Source organism: Chelonia mydas, chromosome 1 (genome assembly GCF_015237465.2).
Source record: "Chelonia mydas isolate rCheMyd1 chromosome 1, rCheMyd1.pri.v2, whole genome shotgun sequence".
Classification (NCBI taxonomy): Eukaryota; Metazoa; Chordata; order Testudines; family Cheloniidae; genus Chelonia; species Chelonia mydas.
Genome location: NC_057849.1, coordinates 150,367,168 through 150,387,267, shown reverse-complemented (window position 1 = coordinate 150,387,267; position 20,100 = coordinate 150,367,168). Strand labels below are relative to the sequence as shown.

The 20,100-nt window shown below is 42.2% G+C and overlaps 1 protein-coding gene and 1 long non-coding RNA gene across 2 annotated transcripts; one reads left to right on the top strand and one right to left on the bottom strand.

The window, feature by feature from the left end:
• The first annotated feature begins 262 nt into the window (after positions 1–262).
• On the top strand, positions 263–4,601 carry LOC122464063. Its single transcript, XR_006287916.1, has 2 exons — positions 263–2,112; positions 4,346–4,601. It is a non-coding gene; the product is annotated as an uncharacterized LOC122464063 (long non-coding RNA).
• On the bottom strand, positions 4,599–19,727 carry ATP6AP2 (ATPase H+ transporting accessory protein 2). The gene is made up of 9 exons (XM_027826829.3): positions 19,541–19,727; positions 17,328–17,458; positions 15,046–15,174; positions 11,909–12,004; positions 11,573–11,710; positions 11,224–11,277; positions 7,258–7,407; positions 6,074–6,190; positions 4,599–5,682 (listed from the first exon to the last, which is right to left on the bottom strand). The coding sequence occupies exons 1-9, from the start codon at positions 19,590–19,592 to the stop codon at positions 5,497–5,499; spliced, it is 1,053 nt and encodes a 350-aa protein (XP_027682630.1). The 5' UTR covers positions 19,593–19,727; the 3' UTR covers positions 4,599–5,496.
• Positions 19,728–20,100: the final 373 nt, after the last annotated feature.

Sequence of the window (20,100 nt, the reverse complement as noted above, 5' to 3'; positions counted from 1 at the left end):
TGAGCTACAGCTCACTTCATTGGATGCATTCAGTGGAAAATACAGTGGGGAGATTTATATACACAGAGAACATGAAACAAATGGGTGTTACCATACACACTGTAACGAGAGTGATCAGGTAAGGTGAGCTATTATCAGCAGGAGAGCCGGGGCGGGGGGGAGGGGGAACTTTTGTAGTGATAATCAAGGTGGGCCATTTCCAGCAGTTGACAAGAGCGTCTGAGGAACAGTAGGGCGGGGAAATAAACATGGGGAAATAGCTTTACTTCGTGTAATGACCCATCCACTCCCAGTCTTGATTCAAGCCTAATGTAATGGTGTCCAGTTGGCAAATTAATTCCAGTTCACACTTACCACCTATTAAAAAGTTTAGAAAAACCTGCATCACTATCTCCACTCAAGTGGCCTGTTATCTCTTGCTGGTGCTGCCCTTTGAGTGATACTTCATTGAAAGGCTCCTATTGGAGTAAGCAGATTAGGAACAAGAGCATATGGGACCGTTGAAAGTTAGAGTTGCAAGTTCTGTTTAAAAATAAATAGAATTTAGCTGTCAGCCTAGACACTTTGATTTCCAATTCCTTCTTGTTGCAAAGCTGCTTCTTTCAGCCCTCCTTTGTTAAAATGACAGCTCTGTCAGTCCTTTGTTAGATTTGACAGTTTTGTGACTTACTCTTTAGGTCTAGATAATCCGTATAGAAAAGTACATTAACTAAAGTTTGTAAAGGGCCAGGATATTGGGAATGTCACTTATCGGATACTATTGCAGAAGTATTGAAATCAATATACTGGACAGCACCATCGCCTCTCCACCCCTTCCAAGACTCATCACTAGCTGAAAGAAAAATGTATAGGTGGAGAGCGGTGGCTTTTCTTTGATTAGTTGAGAACTAATAATTAGTGTCTCACATCTTGGGGGGGGAAACCAATATTTCTAACAGGCTTTGACTGTATGCTCATTTCAGTTTTTCTTAGAGTACCATAAAAATAAGTTAAACATTGAACTGCTGTTTTTCCATTTAAGGGATAGGCATGTTTTTTTTATCTGACAATAAATAATCTAGTTAAGTAGACAAACTATGGGAGACCAAAATAAATACCGAGGCATAGCTCAGTGGTTTGAGCATTGGCCCGCTAAACCCAGAGTTGTGAGTTCAATCCTTAAGGGGGCCATTTAGGGATCTGGGGCAAAAATTGGGGATTGGTCCTGCTTTGAGCCGGGGGTTGGACTAGATTACCTCCTGAGGTCCCTTCTAACCCTGATATTCTATGATTGCCTTAGGTCTCAAAACATCAACAGCAGAAAATGGTTCCACAGAGTCCAACCTCCCCCCTGCAGAGACTTTTTGGTTTTTGTTTTGTAATGGGAATTCTGCTCACTTAACTGTATGGCAGAGAATGATATAACTACTTGTGGGGTGGGGAACATTACAAATATTCCTTCTCTCCTCTTAGGGATTAATGACCACTCGTAAAAGCTTTTTACAGATTATGGTAGTCTTGCGATGTCATAATGTGAAGTTCTCATTGCATACTTATTTCTACAACAAAAGCTAGTGTTTCATTTTGAATGAACTCTAGTTTTGCAGGCATTTGGTGACGAGATCCCTGTATGTCCTCATCTGTCCCTTCTTCCCATCCCTCAAATCTACTACTCAACTATGAGTTCCTGCTCTAATGGTTAGCCTTGGTGGTTGAAAAAGGAGTAGTCAATAAGGGCCTGACCCAATGCCCATTGAAATCAATTAGTGGTTCCATTGATCTCAATGTGTGTTTATCTCAGGCCCTTATCGACTGCTCCTTTTCCAACTATCAAGTTTTCCTTTGGGGGTGACATATTGGTAACCTGACATACAGATAACTGAAGAGGCACAGTTTTTGTCATTTTAGATATATCTGACAGAGCTAAGACGACTACCTCTCTCTGAGCAAAGGTGCTGCATTTGAGGTGGCATGCAGTGTGGTGGGTTCCTTCCACATCAGCCAAAATCAGCAGGCAGTGAAAGTTAATACCTATAATACTATTTTATAGTCAAAACTGCTTAGCACTTTGAAATGTCAAATCTATTTGGCACTACCCTACTGAAGACGAACTGGAGCTGTGGTATAACTGAGGTATAGTAATATTTAATTCCTGGTTTTATACTTAAATCATGGTAGAACACTGAATACGTAAATATGTCTTAATCACAACTGAATTCAAGCTTGAGCAGGTAATGGCCTTTAGATAAGGCCTATTTTAATTGTTAAAGGAGCTTTTAGTTGTTCAGAAGAACATGTACTGTGCTGTCCTTTCTAGGAGACCAGTAATTATAGAGCAAGTATTTTTTACACATTTCAAGAATGACAGTTTACCTAGTATTAATCTAAATTCCATTACATACACGGCTGCTGACTTGTCTGATGGTAGGGCATCCAGTCTCACGAAGCTGCAGCATCTTATCCAATTAAGAATAAAGACACAGTCAAGCCTGCACAGTACATGAACATGTGACAGACTAACTGCCCCACCCACTTTCAACTTCCACAAAGATGCTGAATGTAACTTAGTTTGGCTATTTTCTATTTTGGGATGGAAAAGGCTCCACTACTGATAGTGGGAGTTAAACAAGCGAAGTGAATCAATATCCTAGCTTATAAAACAGTGAGACTACACAGCAACTGTCAGTTTCCTAGTCTTAGTACCAGTGAAATAAAACTGTAGTAAGCCATCACCAGTTCCAGCTGTTTAATTGCAGTATGCTAACAGGAGCTTTCAGCACAAGCCTTTATGTAATAAGATTCCATAAGTGTCACTCTGAAGCCTGGAATTGCTGTAGAGGCAGGGTGAGGCAACCAAAACAGCTACAAGCATGGCTCAGGGCTTTTTGGTTAGAACAGCACCACATTGAATCATCACTGGCTCTTACAGTAGGTTATTCAATTTTTGAATTCTCACCCCTTTTGATTTTAAAATGTACATCCCTGCAGTACACAGCTACATTAAGGTGTATATCTGTGCCATGCTAAGAGTCCAGTTACCATGCTACCTTGATAGCTAATTCATGCAAAGGTCATTGGTTGTATGAGGGAGAGTGCACAGCTGGTGGAGTACTTAGCCCAACTCTGCAGTTCTTCAAAACCACCTCATTCACCACCCGCACACATGAACACAGATCTTCCAGGACTGTCACTGTGTATGTGTCGCTCTGAAAAACCAAGGATCTCTGACTCAGTGTGAAAGGATGGAAACAGCTATGAACATGACTGGGAGCTTTTTCCTTTAGAATAACACCAGGTTTGATCACTGGGCCCTGTGAGAGCTGGATGGAATGTTAGAGGCCAAAGGTTCTGTGGCAGTTGGAATGTGACAGTTGATCAGAGGAGGTGGGAGTAACAGCTATGTGGGGTGACCAAGCTGGTTGTGCCTCCAGCCAGGGGGCAGCTCTGTGCACAGGCTTTAGGGACCATGTACAAACAGCAACATGGCTCACTACAGCACAGGAGCCCCAAGCTACTGCCTACATATGTAGCTTTACTGCTGCTCTATATGGTTTTCTGTTCACTGGTATTTCATAACTATAAAGGGAAGGGTAAACACCTTCAAAATCCCTCCTGGCCAGAGGACAAACCCCTTTCACCTGTAAGGGGTTAAGAAGCTAGGATATGTTTCCAAGCAGGCTCTTTCCCTGTTATATATTTGTTAGACACTTGGTGGTGGCAGCAATAAAGTCCAAGGGCAAAAGGTAAAATAGTTTGTACCTTGGGCAAGTTCTAACCTAAGCTGGTAAAAATAAGCTTAGGGGGTTTTCCATGCAGGTCCCCACATCTGTACCTTAGAGTTCAGAGTTGGGAAGGAACCTTGACAGGTATGTGCTGCTTTATGGTAGCATGTTTACTGGTGTGATGTTGGGAAAACAGTACACAGACACACTGGTGTGAAGGCCTACCACAAATACTGAAGTTATCTGGTCCAAGAATTAGACAAGTGAATAGTTTCCATACATACTTATATATGGGAGCACTATTACCAGTACCGATCTAAGCTTTGACCATACCCATTGCCAGGAAAGAAAGCTATGTTCACTGGTCACAGCAACCCTAAGGAAAAATTAACCAGATACAGAGCACAGATGGTGGATTACCTGAGCCACCTGATACACCTGTACAACAGCATAGGCTTTCATCTACTAGTTATCCAAGTAAAGGTTTTGTGTAAACAATACAGAAAGCAGGGAGCAGCTTTGAATAGTTAGATCACTACTGGCTTGTGAAAGCCTTTAGGTATTAACTTTCAAAAGCACTAAGATCGATGCATGAAAAACACGCTACAAAAAGGTGGTCACAGTGTCATTCCAATTTTTTACAGATGGGGAAACTGAGGGACAGTGATGGAACCAACTTACCCAACGTCACCCACCAGGCCTGTGGTAGAGTCAGGCATAGAAGCCACAGTTCTTGTCTGTGCGTTTTTTGGTGTTTGTTTTTTAAGAGGGCCTAATGTATTTAGATAGATGTAGCCTTCTGCAGTTGTTTGGTTTAGCTTAAGTTAACTCAGTTTTGTGCTGAGTATGACTACCCCTGAATGGAACTGTGCAGGAAAAATAAATGAACTCCAGAGCAAATGTTACTTGTTTTGTTTATTGAATGGTTGAAACACATGAGTAATAAAAATGGAGTATGGTTAAGTGCCAGTTATTGGTCCACTTTTACCACCAAAAACAGGTGTTTGAACAGCTACAACTAGTAACATACATGGAAAGAATTAGAAGCATCATAATGTAAGCTTCTACAGTATATTATATTAAACCTCAAGCACCCAGACTATTTTCTATATTTGTAGTTTCCTAACTGTATAGACCAACCACACCAGTGTTCTTACCTATTATCTCTCTGCAGTCCTTTTAAATGCAGCAGTGAGCTGATAAGATCTACACCAAGCCTCATTTTGGCTATGGTTCATGGTGGTGGCTGGAATGTAAAAAAACCCAAATACTGTTTCAACCAGAGTTGTTCTTGTGGAACTATTCCCAATTTGAAGGCTTTACATAAATAGCACTATAATCTGTTTTTCCCTGAACACTACATGTGCCATTACAAATATTTACATCAACAAACATTTACATCTGGTTCATAATATACAACACAGCTTAACAATAGTTTCTAAACCTCCAGTGTAAAAAGTTTAAATCAGAAAGTTGCTATCATTTCAGTGCATTTTTTTCCACATATTTATTCACAAGAAATATAGGGTATTATTTCTAAAATTCATTTTGTGTTACCAAAATGGAATGAAGGTATATAGTTTAGTAATAATTAGGTCATGGTTTTATAGCAGGCTGTAGATTCACCTTTGTAAATCCACTCTGGTAGTACTACTCACATCTAAAGAGAGCCAAAAGAAAACACAAGGAACCATTAGAGAAATAAAAGCACCTTTAAAGACGTCCACATTTAACCATGCCAAAATATTATTTTAACACTTCAGAAGTGGCCATACTCCTTTCCCAGGAATGAAGTTCAATCCATTCTTATCTTCTGATTTGTCATCCTGTAAATAATGCTGTCATAGCCAGGATCCATGTTCCAGAGGTTGTAGGAAATTACAATCACAGCTAATGCAAGGCCTATCATGAGCCACAGAACTATGTTGAAGACCACAGCATAGTTGAAGTTGTATGAATATCCTAGGTTATATGAGGTGCTCTGCAGTGAAAGAAGGAAAGTATGGTTTAAAGAAGTGAGACATCTGGAGGCCAGCAGTCACAATGCTCCTGAAGTCAGCCTTCACGCAGAACACATTTCTGATTATACTAACATTCAGACTGCCCATACCAAGAGATGGATATTTTGCACAGGCAACTCTGGAGTTACTGGCACTAAATACTAATGCACTTAAGTGACTGGCATCATAAATGGATACAAGGTCATTTCACTTACTATGTTTGTTCATCATGCCTAGTGTCTAAGCCACTAAAAGTTGAAAAGGTTGCTACAGTATCAAGTCAATATTCTAGTTCTGCAAAATGGAGTGATACACACATTCACATTTTTAATAATTAATCTGCAGAACAGGGGTTTAAAGCACATTCACTACCTGTGCAGTCTGGAGAATGGATCGACTCTTCCTCACAAGGGGAGTATCAAATGTCTTTGCAGTCACCACCTCTACCACGGCATTCCCACCATAGAGATTATACATCTCATCTGCAAACTGAAAGATCGACAATAGTTTAGTTTCAGATATATGCAATAGTTACTAAATCTGACACTCTTGTAACAGAAGATGCACCAACGCAGAAGATCTGAACAATCTGGAGAAATCATGGAAGTCTCCAATGATTTGAGTCTGCTAATGAATGCCAACTGTTAGCTAGTTTAGACCATCTCTTTACAGACCACTAGACACTTGTCCAGGATCCTAAGAGTTTCTTGCTGACTTCCTCTGGATACATGTGCTCTGATATGAAAGCTGCTATATCCCATTACACATACTCTGGGTCATTTTATTTTCCCCAGTTCTGTACTGAAATTAAGATTCCTACTGGAGAGCAATTCTGATCAAATGTGAACATCTGACACACACTGGACTGCTGTATATGAACGGAATATTTTACAGAACAGAGATGTTTAACTTAGTGAATTAAGAATCTAGTATTTTGCCTCACTATATTTTGGCATCAGACTTTGGATACTAGCAAGATGGAGTTGTCTCAGTTCTTGATGGACATTTGTTTAGATAAAATCCACAACTGGCAGCCTGCTCAGGAAAGGAATGAAACAGCAGGTACTTGGGAAACTTGGAAATGGTAGAGCTGCTCAAGGTGGGAAAAAACACGCAGCACCTGACCACACTGTGCTGAGCTAAAGCTAGAGCTATTTCCTTCACATTTTCAGCCAGGTTAAGAAAGAAATGCCTATAAACAAAGTCTCTGTTTTTAAACCAACTCATCAGGACATACTGATTTACACATTTGTTAATATCACCCTCTGACTCCTACACAAACAGCTCTGACCTGCCAAAAAGTCCCTCCAATACCTTTCTAGCTGAGGAGTGACCAAACTACAGAAGTTTGATTTGATAATTGACCGAGGGACTAGAGTTTACCCAACCAAGAGATGGTGAGGCCAACACAAAAATGGCAATTCACACCAGAATACTGTATGACCAATGAATATTGATGTTCAGCTGTCTTGTGAATATAAAACCAGTATTGTTCAATTAAAATTGTTATTCAGACAGACTTTACAGAACAGTATTTATGGCAGATCTCCTTTTACCTTTTGCAGGGAATCAGCAAGAATCTGAGAGGCATCCTTGAATTGCTGAGAGTCTTCCCCATAGCGTTTCCCAATCTCTTCCAAGCCAGCCAGTTCCAGTGAATACAGATCTGGGGAGTGATCCTTTGCCAGATGCTTATGTCTAGACAACTTAACGGGGCGGGGGGGAAGTGAACCACAGGGAAAAAATGAGTTAGTTTAAATACTCAGTCCAATGAGATTTAATCACTGATTGAGACAGCTTCATTTTTGTCTGACATATTCCATGCAGACTTGGTATTTTGCCAGAACTTGCCATCTTGGATCAGAGAAGTGTCTATAGCTGGCTCTATTGTCTTCAAAATGGGAGGCAGGGTAGCAAGTGCCTGGGAAAGCTCATGCCAGAGATTGTTTTAAAAAGAGGCACATGCAACAAGAGTTACAGTTCCACTGAAAGGGGTCTCATCCATAAACTTAAGGAACGCCTACGGATTTATGTCAAAATCCTGACTCTAATATTGCTGTAGTAAGCAGAGAGCTTGCATAACAGCATGAAGAAAAATGCATAAATTCCATGGATGCCCGTGGTTTCCTGTGCTACTAAATTGACCTTTGCTGTGAATTTTATTAATATGAAGTTTATTTTTTCTGCTGTCCAGCTATATAAGCAGTATTTCTTCAAGATGTAAAATCTCAGGTATTTGACTGCCTCCCCGCCACCAATCACCACAGAATCCAAGCACCTCACAATCGTTAATGAATGCACCCCCGTGACCTTTATGAGCTAGGGAAGTCCTATTATCCCGATTTTGCATCTGGGAAGTGGAGACAGACTATGTGACCTGCCCAAAGTTACACAATCTGCGGGAGAACAGGGAATTGAACCTGCCTCTATCATGACTACATTTTTTTTAACCTTGTTTCTGGTCTTTGGTATATTGGCAAGTCCTCATAGATGTTAAGGCCAAAAGGGACCATCACAATCATCTAGTCTCACCTCCTGCACGTTGCAGGACATAACCTCACGCACCCATTACTACAATAGACCCCTAACCTCTGGCTGAGTTACTGAAGTGCTCAAATCATGATTTAAAGACTTCAAGTTACAGAGAATCCACCATTTACACTAGTTTAAACCTGCAAGTGACCTAGGCCCCATAGGAAGGCAACCTCCCTCCCAGAGTCTCTGCCAATCTGACTCCGGGGAAAATTCCTTCCCAATCCCAAATATGGTGATCAGTTAGACCCTGAGCGTGTTGGGAAGACCTACCAGCCAGACTCAAGAGCCCTCCCCATCTAGTGTCCCATCACCAGCCACTGGAGATATTTGCTGCTAGCAGTCGCAGATCGGCCAAATGCCATTGTAGGCTGTCTCATCATGCCATCCCCTCCATAAATTTATCAAGCTCAGTCTTGAACCCAGTTAGGTTTTTTGCCCCCACTGCTCTCCTTGGAAGGCTGTTCCAGAACTTCACTACTCGGATCGTTAGAAACCTTCATCTAATTTCAAGCCTAAACTTATTGATAGCCAGTTTATATCTATTTATTCTTGTGTCAACATCGGTGCTTATCTTAAATAACTCCCTGGTACTTCTCTCTCTGATGTATTTATAGAGAGCAATTGTATCTCTCCTCGGCCTTCTTTTTGTTAGGCTAAACAAGCCATGCTCTTTGAATCTCCTCTTGTAAGGTAGGTTCTCCATTCCTCTGATCATCCTAGTAGCCCTTCTATGAACCTGTTCCAGTTTGAATTAATCTTTCTTAAACAAGAGACCAGAACTGCACACAGTATTCCAGATTAGTTCTCACCAGTGCCTTGTACAATGGTACCAACACTTCCCTGTCTCTACTGGAAATACTTGCCTGGTGTATCCTAGGACTGTATAGCCTTTTTCACAGCTGCATCACAGTGGCAGCTTGTAGTTAGCCTGTGATCAACCAATACACCTGGGTCTTTCTCCTTCTCTATCATTTCCAACTGATACATCCCCAGTTTCGTGAAAAAATTCTTGTTGTCTTAGTCCCTAAGCGCATGACTTTGCACTATTAGATTTCCATCCCATTTCTATTACTCCAGTTTTCAAGATCATCCAGATTTTTTTGTATGATATTCCGATAATTCCTCCATATTGGCAGTACCTCCCAACTTTGTGATATCTGTAAATTTTATTAGCACACTCCCACTTTGTGTGACAAGATTATTAATAAAAATGTTAAATACAATTGGTCTCAAGACCAATTCCTGAGGAACTCCACTAGTAACCTCCCTCTAGCCTGACAGTTCACCTTTCGGTATGACCCTTTGTAGTCTCCCCTTTAACCAGTTCCTTAGCCACCTTTCAATTCTCATATTAATCTCTATCTACTCCAATTTACCTAATAATTTCTCATGTAGAACTCTATCAAAAGCCTTACTGAGAACCAGGTAGATTAGCTCTACTGCATTTCTTTTTTTCTTTTTTAAACAATCAGTTCTCTTCTCAAAGAAGGAGATCACATTAGTCTGGCATGATCTACCTTTTGCAAAACCATCTTGTATTTTATTCCAGTTATTGTTCACCTCTACGTCCTTAACTAATTTCTCTTTCAAAGTTTGTTCCAAGCCCTTGCATACAATTGAGGTCAAACTAACAGGCCTGTAGTTTTCCAGATATTTTTAAGAAAGGAAAACATTAGGTATTATATTAGCAATTCTCCAATCATAGGGTATGACCCTCAAGTTTACAGATTCATTAAAAACCCTTATTATTGGACTTGCAATTTCATGTGCCACTTCCTTTAATATTCTTGGATGGAGATTATCCTGGCCCATGATTAAATCCCACTAAGTTGTTTGAGTATGATTTCCACCTCAAATATGGTCATTTCTATTTTCATATCCTCATTTCCATTAGCCAACCTCTCACTATCCCTAAGCTTCTCATTAGCTTTATTAAAAACGGAGGCAAAGTATTTGTTTAGGTGTTGAGCCATGCCTAGATTACCTTTCATCTCCATCCCATCATCAGTGTTTAGCAGTCCCACTTCTTTCCTTGTTTTGTTTTTATTTATATGGCTATAGAACCTTTTACTATTGGTTTTAATTCCTTTTGCAAAGTCCAACGCTGCTTGGCTTTTAACAGTTCTCACTTTATCCCTACACTTTCTGACCTCCAAGAAGTAGTTTTCCTTGCTGATCCCTCCCATCCCATGCAGGCTTGCTGCTTTCTCTTAAGTCACCTGTTTGAGAAGCTTGCTCATCCAGCTTGGTCTGAAATCCTTCCCTATAAATGTTTTCCCTTTGCCTGGGATGCTGGCTACAGATAGGTCATCTAGTCAAAGCTGCAGAAGCTCTCAAGGTACCTTCCAGTCCTATGATTCTGTAACAACTCTGTACTGAAATTTAACCCACACAGCCAGCTATGGCTTTTGACTACTGGTTGTGGAAACATGCACTAAAGCAGCAATATCCAACCTCTTCACCTAGAGGGAAGAATAATCATTTCATTTCAAGAAGGTCAAGGAGCCAATACCAGGTTCATATTCTCTAACCCTGTTATACTCCCATTGCACCATTAGGCAGCATATAAAGAAAAAACAAGAACCACCCACAAAATCACCTGCTGGGGATTCCCCAGAGATGTTGGAAGAGAAAGCAGCAGCTCAGAGTGCCCCAACTCACACCAGGATTTTTGCAGGGAGACAAGAAATGATGCCACCTCCCCCATTTTAGTGGCAGAGCTGATTCAAACACTTCAGTTTAGAAACTACAGGGTACATCTCAGAGAACACATTTTCAATCTCTAAATACACACTTTATTAAGTCACTTTTGAAGGCCACAGTTCAAATCCCTAAGAACTACAAATGGTTCCTGGGAATGCAATTTGGACGTCACTGCCCTAGAGATCTTCACACACAGGATGTCAGACTTTAAGAAAAGTGTCTTTCAAAATTCCCTCAATCATATATGTAAGACATATAGAGTGTGTTTGAAAAGTTGTGCTCACCAAGCTGGAGATATCATGCAAGACTTGTAGTTCTGACAGAAAAAGCAGGTCAACCTAGGGGAGAGAGAGACAGGTATTTTCTGAATAGAAACTGAAGATGAGGCAGCCTAATTTTGTTGCACATCTCAGCAGACTGCAGCTATAAGCAGTAGCTTTTTGTTACTGGATCAAACAATGCCCAAAATCAATTAATCACCATCTTCTAGTACTTAAATATGAAACTTGGGGGGAACTTCCCCCTTGGACAACAAAGAGATGAAAAACAAATGAGCGTATTTCTTAAACTGAACTCAGAAAAGTAGATCAGAGGCAGTTTAATTAAAGCAGTATTCATCGGCCACTGTCTTACCTCATTGTTTCTGCTCAGGGAGTTCAGGGGAAGTGAACTGAGAATGGAGTTATCCTGGAAAAGGCGGTTCCGTAGCTGTCGCAGTGTGACGGAAAGGTCTTCAAATACAGAGTTTGCCTTTCCCACCATATAAACTCTCTGTAAGAACAGTCATTATGTAAATATGAACATAGTTCAGTTTTGGATTTTTCGAATTTCACAGATTAATTCCATTACACATGCAGGTGCTTTTGTAATACAAGATGGTCATACAGCCAAGAGGTTTAAGCACATCAGTTCCCAATTGTGTGGTTTAACTCTTATTTCAAATGGTTTAGGAGATGCATCAATACTCACTTCCTCACTGGGAGCCAACTGCAAGACTACAGGGGTTTCCTCAGAGAACAAGGTGTGAATAGCATTTGCAACACTGTCAAGACTGAAAGGAACAGCCTGAAAAACAATAAAGCTCTAATAAGTAATTCTGGCCAAAATGGGGTTAAAGAAACATGTCCCAAGGAATTTCCATCCTTCTCTACAAGAACTGTGACTGTTTTGTACATTGATTACATACTTATGCTCAAACAGAGACATTTATACAACAGTCAGCATGCAGCCAGCTTTAACTGATAAAAGTGCAACAGATGTGTCTGTGCATTGTGGGCATGGTATCAGCATTTTAATACTTTCCCCGGAAATTTAGAAAAAGGGAACAATTTTAGAGTCCTTTGTTAAATACAAAATTAACCTCATTAAATCGTATTAAAAATGAAGATGCAAAATGGAAAGGAATGCATACTATTCACCCTACAGCTAAGATGTTTTCTATAAAAGAAAATGCAAGCTTCATATGCTCATGTTACATCTACAAGGGGTGCTAGGAAATTCAGAGTAAGGGTTCCCAAAGCAACCTCACTGTGATAGAGTTCAAAAGTTCAACACTAGACAATGTGACAAAATATAAACTGGTTGATTGTGTCAAGATAAAGACATTCCTTGAGGGATGTTGGAGAGGCACATGACTTATGAAGAGATAGATGGACTAATTTAATAAATTAGTATTAGTTTTGTTCTCAAGAACAGCTCGACTTTGCAAAGTTTTAGTCACCCATTCACTTTTGATGACTGAGTAAAATATTAACTACTTCATCATTATGATAAAGGTGAAATAGGTTTTCTACCTACAATAAAACATTTCAGGAAGATTTTGCAAAGGTTGACTGCTCTTTTAGGAGTCTGTAGGGGTATTCAGAGTTGATTCGCTTTCACCCTCAAAAGGAAACATTTTCCAAAGCTGAGGAAAAATGAGTGAAATTGATTGGGAGGAATAGTTTAGACAGAGAAATGTGAATTAAAATTGACAGTTCTTAAAGAAGAGTTTATTAGATGGCCAAAAAGACATGATTCTACAATCAAGAACGAGGACAACTTTGGCTAAAAGCCCATCCTGGTTCAGTGGCACAGTGATGGCAACAATTAGAAATTTAAAAGCAATACATAAGTGGAAAAAGGAGGAAATAGATATAAATTAGAAGTTATATGGTATAAAAAATTTGAGGGAAGGTAAAGACATTGGGGAAAAATCTGGCTGGCGAGGTTAAGAACAATAAGAAATTAAAGCTTATTTGGAACAAAATAAATTCTAGCAATGGAATAAGCCCATTACTAGACAGATGGTTAAATTGTTAATGATGGTATAAGTAAAATAAATATTTCTGTTCTGTATTTGAAAGAAGCAGAATGATGTACTCTTATCACATGAGGATGATGAAGTACTTTCCAGTCCATTAGTAACTAAGGAGAATGCTAAACAATCATCTACTAAGAATAAACAATTTGTAACCACCAAACCTAGATTATATGCACCCAAGAAGCCTGAAAGAGTTTGCTGAGGAGATCTGGTTTGCTAATGTTAATTTTTAATAAATCTTGGAATACTGGGGAAATTCCAGAAACTTGGAAGAGGACTAATGTTGTGCCAATATTCAAAAAGGGCAAGCGGGATGATCTGGATAACTATATGCCAGTTAGCCTGACATCAATCCTGGTGAAAAGAATGGAAAAGCCAATACAGGATTCAATTGATAAAGAATTACAGACTAGGAATAACACTAATGCCAGTCAACTTGATTTTATAGAAAATACATCTCAAACAAACCTGATTTCATTCTTTATTGAAATTACAAGTTTGGTTGATAAAGTTAACTACACATTTGTAATATACTTTGACTTAGTACCACATGACATTCTGAGTACTGATATTGTAAAGTGTCAGTTTTTAAAAGTACATGCAAAATGGATTAAGAACCAGCTAACTGATCGATCTCTAATTGTCAACGGGGAAATCATCATTGAATGGGAGTGATTCTAATTGTGGCAGGATCAGTACTAGGTCCAATGCTATTCAACATTTTTGTCAATGATCTGACAGTAAACATCAAAATCATTGCTGATAGAAGATGACACAAAGATTGTTGGAGTGATAAATAATGATGAGGATAGGGTAGTCATACAGAGCAATCCACATTGCTTTGTATGCAGGGCCTATTCAAACAAGTGGCTTTTAATACAGTCAAATGCAAAGATATACATGTAGGAATAAGGTACGTGGGCAATACCTACAGAATGGGGGACTGCATCTTGGAAAGCAGGGACTCTGAAAATGATTTAGGATTCCTAGTGGACAAGCAATTCAATATGTGCTCCCAGTGCAATTCTGTGGCAAAATACGATTCTTAAATATATAAACAGGGGATTAGTTAGTAGGAATAGGGAGGTGATTTTACTTCTGCATACAGTATCGGTGAGACTAAAACTGGACGACTGTGTCCAGTTCTGGTGTCCACATTTTAAAAAGAATTTTGAAAGATTGTAGAGGGTTCAGAAACCCACAAAAATGATGGCGGGCTGGAGAAAATGCTTTATAGTGAAAGACTTAAAGGGAACCTGTTTAATTTATCAAAAAAGATTGAGAGGTGAGTTAATTTCACTGTATAAGTATTTTGACATGGAGAAAACACCATGTATACTAAAGGGTTCTAATCTAGCAGAGAAAAGCATAACACGAACCAATGGCTGGAAGCTGTAGGTGGGCAAATTCAAATTGGATGTGAGGCACAAATTTTTAACGGTTACAGCAATTTAACATTGGAACAAACTACCAGTAGAAGTGGTGGATCCTTCACTTCTTGATGTCATCAAAACAAGACTAGATGCCTTTCTGGAAGATGTGCTTTAGCCAAACACAAGTTACTGGACTCAATGCAAGGGTAACTGAGTGAAGTTTACCATCCTGTGATTTCCAGGTCAGACTTGATCTAACGGTCCCTTTTGGCCTTAATTCTTTGACTCCATGAAAAGCTATGTGAAGTATAAAAAGCATAACTGGTGAAAGGTTAGCTTGTGGGATTTTTTTCGAACACCAAGCAATACTTTCAGTATTAACAGAAGTAGGAGTAACACAGACACAAATACAAAAAATTGCAGATACTTACATTCTCAACAGGGTATGAAATTCCATCTTTAGGCATCACCAGCTTGTCTACTCCCTTCACAGTCACCAGAACCGTAGCTCGAGGACGATGAAATATATCACCCACTGCAAGCCCAGGCCAGGAAAGGTCCTGATAACAAATTTAAAAGCAAAAACTTTTGCTTAGCTCGAAATCAAATCAAACTATATCAAATGATTAATGTAGAGAATTTGCAGTGATATCAATGAATCTTTATAGGAGAACCCACTGGAAACTTAGTAGGGAGTCTAAAAGCTTGAAAGGATCTACCATCCCACAAAAGTGTGTTCCCCTTCCCCCACGGAAGTTTCTTTGTTATTTCTCTATTAACAGCAGGCCATCCATAACATTATTGTAAGAAAAAGTGTCATTCACATACTGTACAATGTTGGCTTATTAAACGGACTATGTGGCTACTGAACCAAGTTTCACAGTCGAGACTGCCACATTCCACAAGATTCACTGAGAGAGTCCATTTACGATGATATTAAAAGCAACTTCCCATGACTTGAGGGAAGTAGCAAGCTTCTCTAGTATGCAGGTAGCTGGAGGAATATTTTTATTCAAATACATGCTTTTTATAGACCAATAATATTTAGCCACAATGGAAAAAATACATTGCCGGGATGTTTCTGGTACAACTATACACAATAAAGGCTAATGATTCTGACATTTAAGTAGAAGTAATTAGGCTCTAAAGCAGTGGAAAGGTTCTGCAACACAGACAGATGCTTTGGCAACTTGTTAAGTGCAAGAGCTGGGTCTATTTTGCATGTAATTGTATATCTGCAGAAATTACATGAACATTGACCAGGGTATTTTTCAACCACAAAGAAGTTACTCAATACAGGTGTCAGTTTTACAAGACCAAGATAAATACACTTTAAAATTAACCATGTTTGCTATGACCTATATATTCCTTACAGGAGAAAGAGAAATTGATTGAGATCCCCATTAACAGAAAAAAAGATGATTAGTTTTATCCCCCCCTACAGGGAGAGAACAGCAGAAGGATTCGTTTTGGAGACCCCTATTTTAACATTTCAGCCTGTTTAGCAAATGGGGAAGTTCAAACCTTTTACGTGTTTCAGATTGCCCAATAACTTAACAGTGCATTAGTACACACTGTGATCACTTTTTAAAAAAATTAAAGTTTGAATGCCAGAGGGTCTGAATGGAGAACCCTAAAAATCCCCTACAGCGCAGTTTCTAATCTCCTAGGTTATGATTCATAGCAAGACCACAAATTAAGGCTCCAATCCCGCAATGAGCTCCCCACAGCTGCAGGAGTCTGCCTGTATGGAGTTTATTATGGGATCAAAGCCTTAATCATGATATACCTCTACCCCGATATAACGTGACCCGATAAAACACAAAATTGGAAATAACACAGTCAAGCTGCACTCTGGGGGGCAGGGCTGCACGCTCCGGTGGATCAGCGCATCAGCACGTCTGGCTCTGACACGCTGCTCTGAGCAGTGTGTTAAGGGTGCTGGGCCCGAGCTCAGGGGTTGGATAAGGGGCAGAGGGTCTCGGGGGGCAATCAGGAGACAGGAGTTGGATGGTTCAGAGGTTCTAGGGGCAGGGCGGTCAGGGGCATTGGACAGGGCGTGGGAGTCCCATGGGGCCTGTCAGGGGGTGGGGGTGTGGTTAGGGGCAGGGGCAATCAGGGGACAGAGGGATTGGGGGTGATTAGGGTCGGGGGGGGTCTCTGGATGGGGTGGTCGGGGACAAGGAGCAGGGGGGCTCAGATGGGGTGGGGTCTTGGGAGGGGGCAGTCAGGGGACAAGGAGCAGGGGGGTTGGATGGGTCAGAAGTTCTGAGGGGTCACTCAGGGGCGGAAAGTGACTATTAATAATGGAAATGCTCGAGGCCAAAGCAAGTTTGATATAATGCAGTTTCACCTATAACACGGTTAGATTTTTTGGCTCCCAAGCACCGCATTATATCGGGGTAGAGGTGTACTTGATATCTACTTTCACTTTGTGTGTTTGTTTTTCTGCGTGGAGGAATAGTTAGCTGTAACACAATTTGAAGGGTTCTCCCTTTCCCCACACTCTTCTAACATTCTGTTCTTTATGTGTATGTGGGGGGGGGTGCCTGCTAGATCTGTTAAGCGTCTGTGGTCTGTTTTACTAGTTCCTACTTTATTTCCAGCACATTTTATAAAATCTGTGTACCACAACTACAACTGAAAGCTCTCAGAAACAACCAATCTGAATTTTACATTTTACAGCTTTTTCAAAATGAAACCTGAAACATACTTCTTCAACAGAAAAGCCCATGGATAATGCAGCTATGTCTGGGATCCGCTCCCCTGGTATTGGCCAACTTCCATCTCGGAAAACGACAGATTGGGGTGATCGTAAGACACTAAACTCATCACCGGAGACACCTAAAACAGAAACACTATTGACAGGCAAGTCTGGTAAAGCATGAGTTTCTTAAAACCCTGTGAAGCAGATGTGTATTGCAACAACCTCTTCTTGATTCTCAGCCTTCCAGTGCACATATCTACCAAGTCAAGAGAGAGAGCTAAAGAGAGCCATAAATTTCAATGTATTAGGATGCAATGGAAAATTTCAGCACAGTTATGTATAGACAAACTGAGGTATTAAACTAAATCAAGGCACAAAAGCATGAAAGAGGTTCTATTAGTAAATTTTTCAATTAGTTATACCATTTTGACCTCGGGGAAAGAGGGGAATGCTCCAAAACCTGATTCTGGATCATAAATTCCAGGCAGGTGTTGACAGTAAATATAAGCCATATGACATGACATATTCATACCAACTGAACAAAGTATGTCTCAAGAATTTCAATTTGTTGCTCTCAAAACAATGACAGGCAGAAGAACAGGTCAACCTATAGTTGTTTGCCAAAAATTCAAGCACTTTTTTATTGATGGCAGCTCATCCTGCTGAACAGCTGCAGTTTTAATAAAGGACCCTCATTTCTAAGGACTATTTTTCTGGATCAATATGGGTGGGGGCAATTTACAGACTAACAATAATAATATTGGTAGCCTGTCAGCCTTAACATGTTTCTTTACTACTTTACAGGCTACAAGACACTCACACAATTTACTCTGGACAATTTGGCTTAGATATGGTATCTGATTTAGAGCTTTTTCTTTTTTAGACCCAATTTTCCTTGCTGGGTTGACAGGCACAAACAGTTAAGTTACTTGCTCAAGGTCACAGTGAGCAAAACTGCATTTAAACTCAGGAGCCAACCGTTTTTCCAGCTATGCTATAATCATTTGACCAAAAATGACTCATTGGGCTACACATTCCGTGAAGCCTTAGAACACAATTTTGAGTTACAATTCATCAAGCATATTCCTATCCAAACACTGAAGGGTAACGTAATCATAAGGAAAGGAGGACTTGTGGCACCTTAGAGACTAACAAATTTATTTGAGCATAAGCTTTAGTGAGCTACAGCGTTAGTCTGTAAGGTGCCACAAGTCCTCCTTTTCTGTTTGCAGATACAGACTAACAGGGCTGCTACTCTGAAACATAATCATAAGGAGTCACCTTATGGGTCAGGTGATAACTCTTTCCAAGACCAGAAAGTTCTGACATTAACCACAACTAACACTTTGGGTCACACCCTAGGACACGGATGTCCAACTTGTGGCCTCCAAGAGCAGCTGTGTGAAAGGAGAAGGCCTGTGTTCCACAACTGTTCAACTTTTTGAACCAACCCCATTGATCCGCCAAAGAGGTAGGGGAACTGCCTCCGCCGCAGCACCTCCGAGGCGAGCAGGGCAGGCTCCCAGCAGCTGCTGCTGCAGAGAAGGGTTGGGGCACCGATTCCTCGGGCGATGAAGCTGGTGAGGCTCTGGGAACTTGGGGACACCGCCAGGCTCCGGGCTGCACCGGCGCCTGGATGCGGCTACCCGGGCTCGCTCTGCGGCGCAGCCACCCCCGGCAGCAGAGTCCGCCGCGGGTCACCCGCGGGGAGCGGCCCTTCGGCCGTGACAGCGACGGGGCACGCGCCCGCCTTCCCCCGGGAAGCGCCGCTCTTCCCGCAACGGCCACCGCCGGCGCTGCCCAGTGACAGGGCCGCAGACTCCGAGGGGAAGTCACGGGAGCGGCCCGGGCTGATCCCACCGGCCCCGTCCGTCAGCGGGAGCCGCGCAGCGACTGAGCGTCACCCGCCCCGCGCGGGCCGGGCCGGATCCTGTCGGGCAGCGCCCGAGCCAGAGCGTCACGAGACCCAGGCAGCAAAGCCGCACGAGCCCCTCCCCGCTCCGCCTCGCGCCGGAACGCGGCCGCCCCCGAGCTCGGGCGCCGGAGGCTGCTCACGAGGGAGCGGGCGGCTGTTGAGCCGCTCATTAGCCTCGGTGACCGCCACCGCCGCCCGCCCATCCCTAGAGCCGCCGCCGCCTCTCCCCGGGCCGAGCGCGCCCCCCGGCCCCCGCGGGAGGAAGGAGCTGGGGCCCCGCGCTCTGCCGACCCCCAGCGCTTACCAGCCAGGAACGCCGCCGCCAGGGCCCAAAGCATCATCCCCGCCCGCCCCATCCCTGCACAGCCACGGCCCGACAGCTCGGAGACTGGGGCGGAGCGACGCCCGGGCCGCACACACTGAGCCCCACAAACCCCGCCCTCCCGAGAATGCTGACTGACAGTCCCGCCAGCCACTCACAGAGCGCCCATCTGGCAGGCCCGATGGGCAAGGGGTGGGACTATGTTCTGTGTGACAGGGAAACTGACCACTCATCGTGTGAGGGGTCTCTTCCTCTCCCCTTCCACCCTCTCCCAGTGCGTCATTGCCCCGGAACTGACCGGCCAGTCCCTAGTCCGGGCAGGAGGCCTGGCCGCTCACAGCGTGAGGGATCGCTGCATAGAGGCCTCGTTACCTTCGGGGGGGAAGGGGCGGGGTCACTCCAGCAGTAGGTGGGGTCTACTCATAAATGGCAAGTGGTGTGACCACTCACAGTGCCGGAGATCTACCCCTCCCAACCCCCAGCCCCAGTGTGCCCTCTCCTATCCCACGTGACCACTTTTGCAGGAGGCGGGGCCTGGCCGG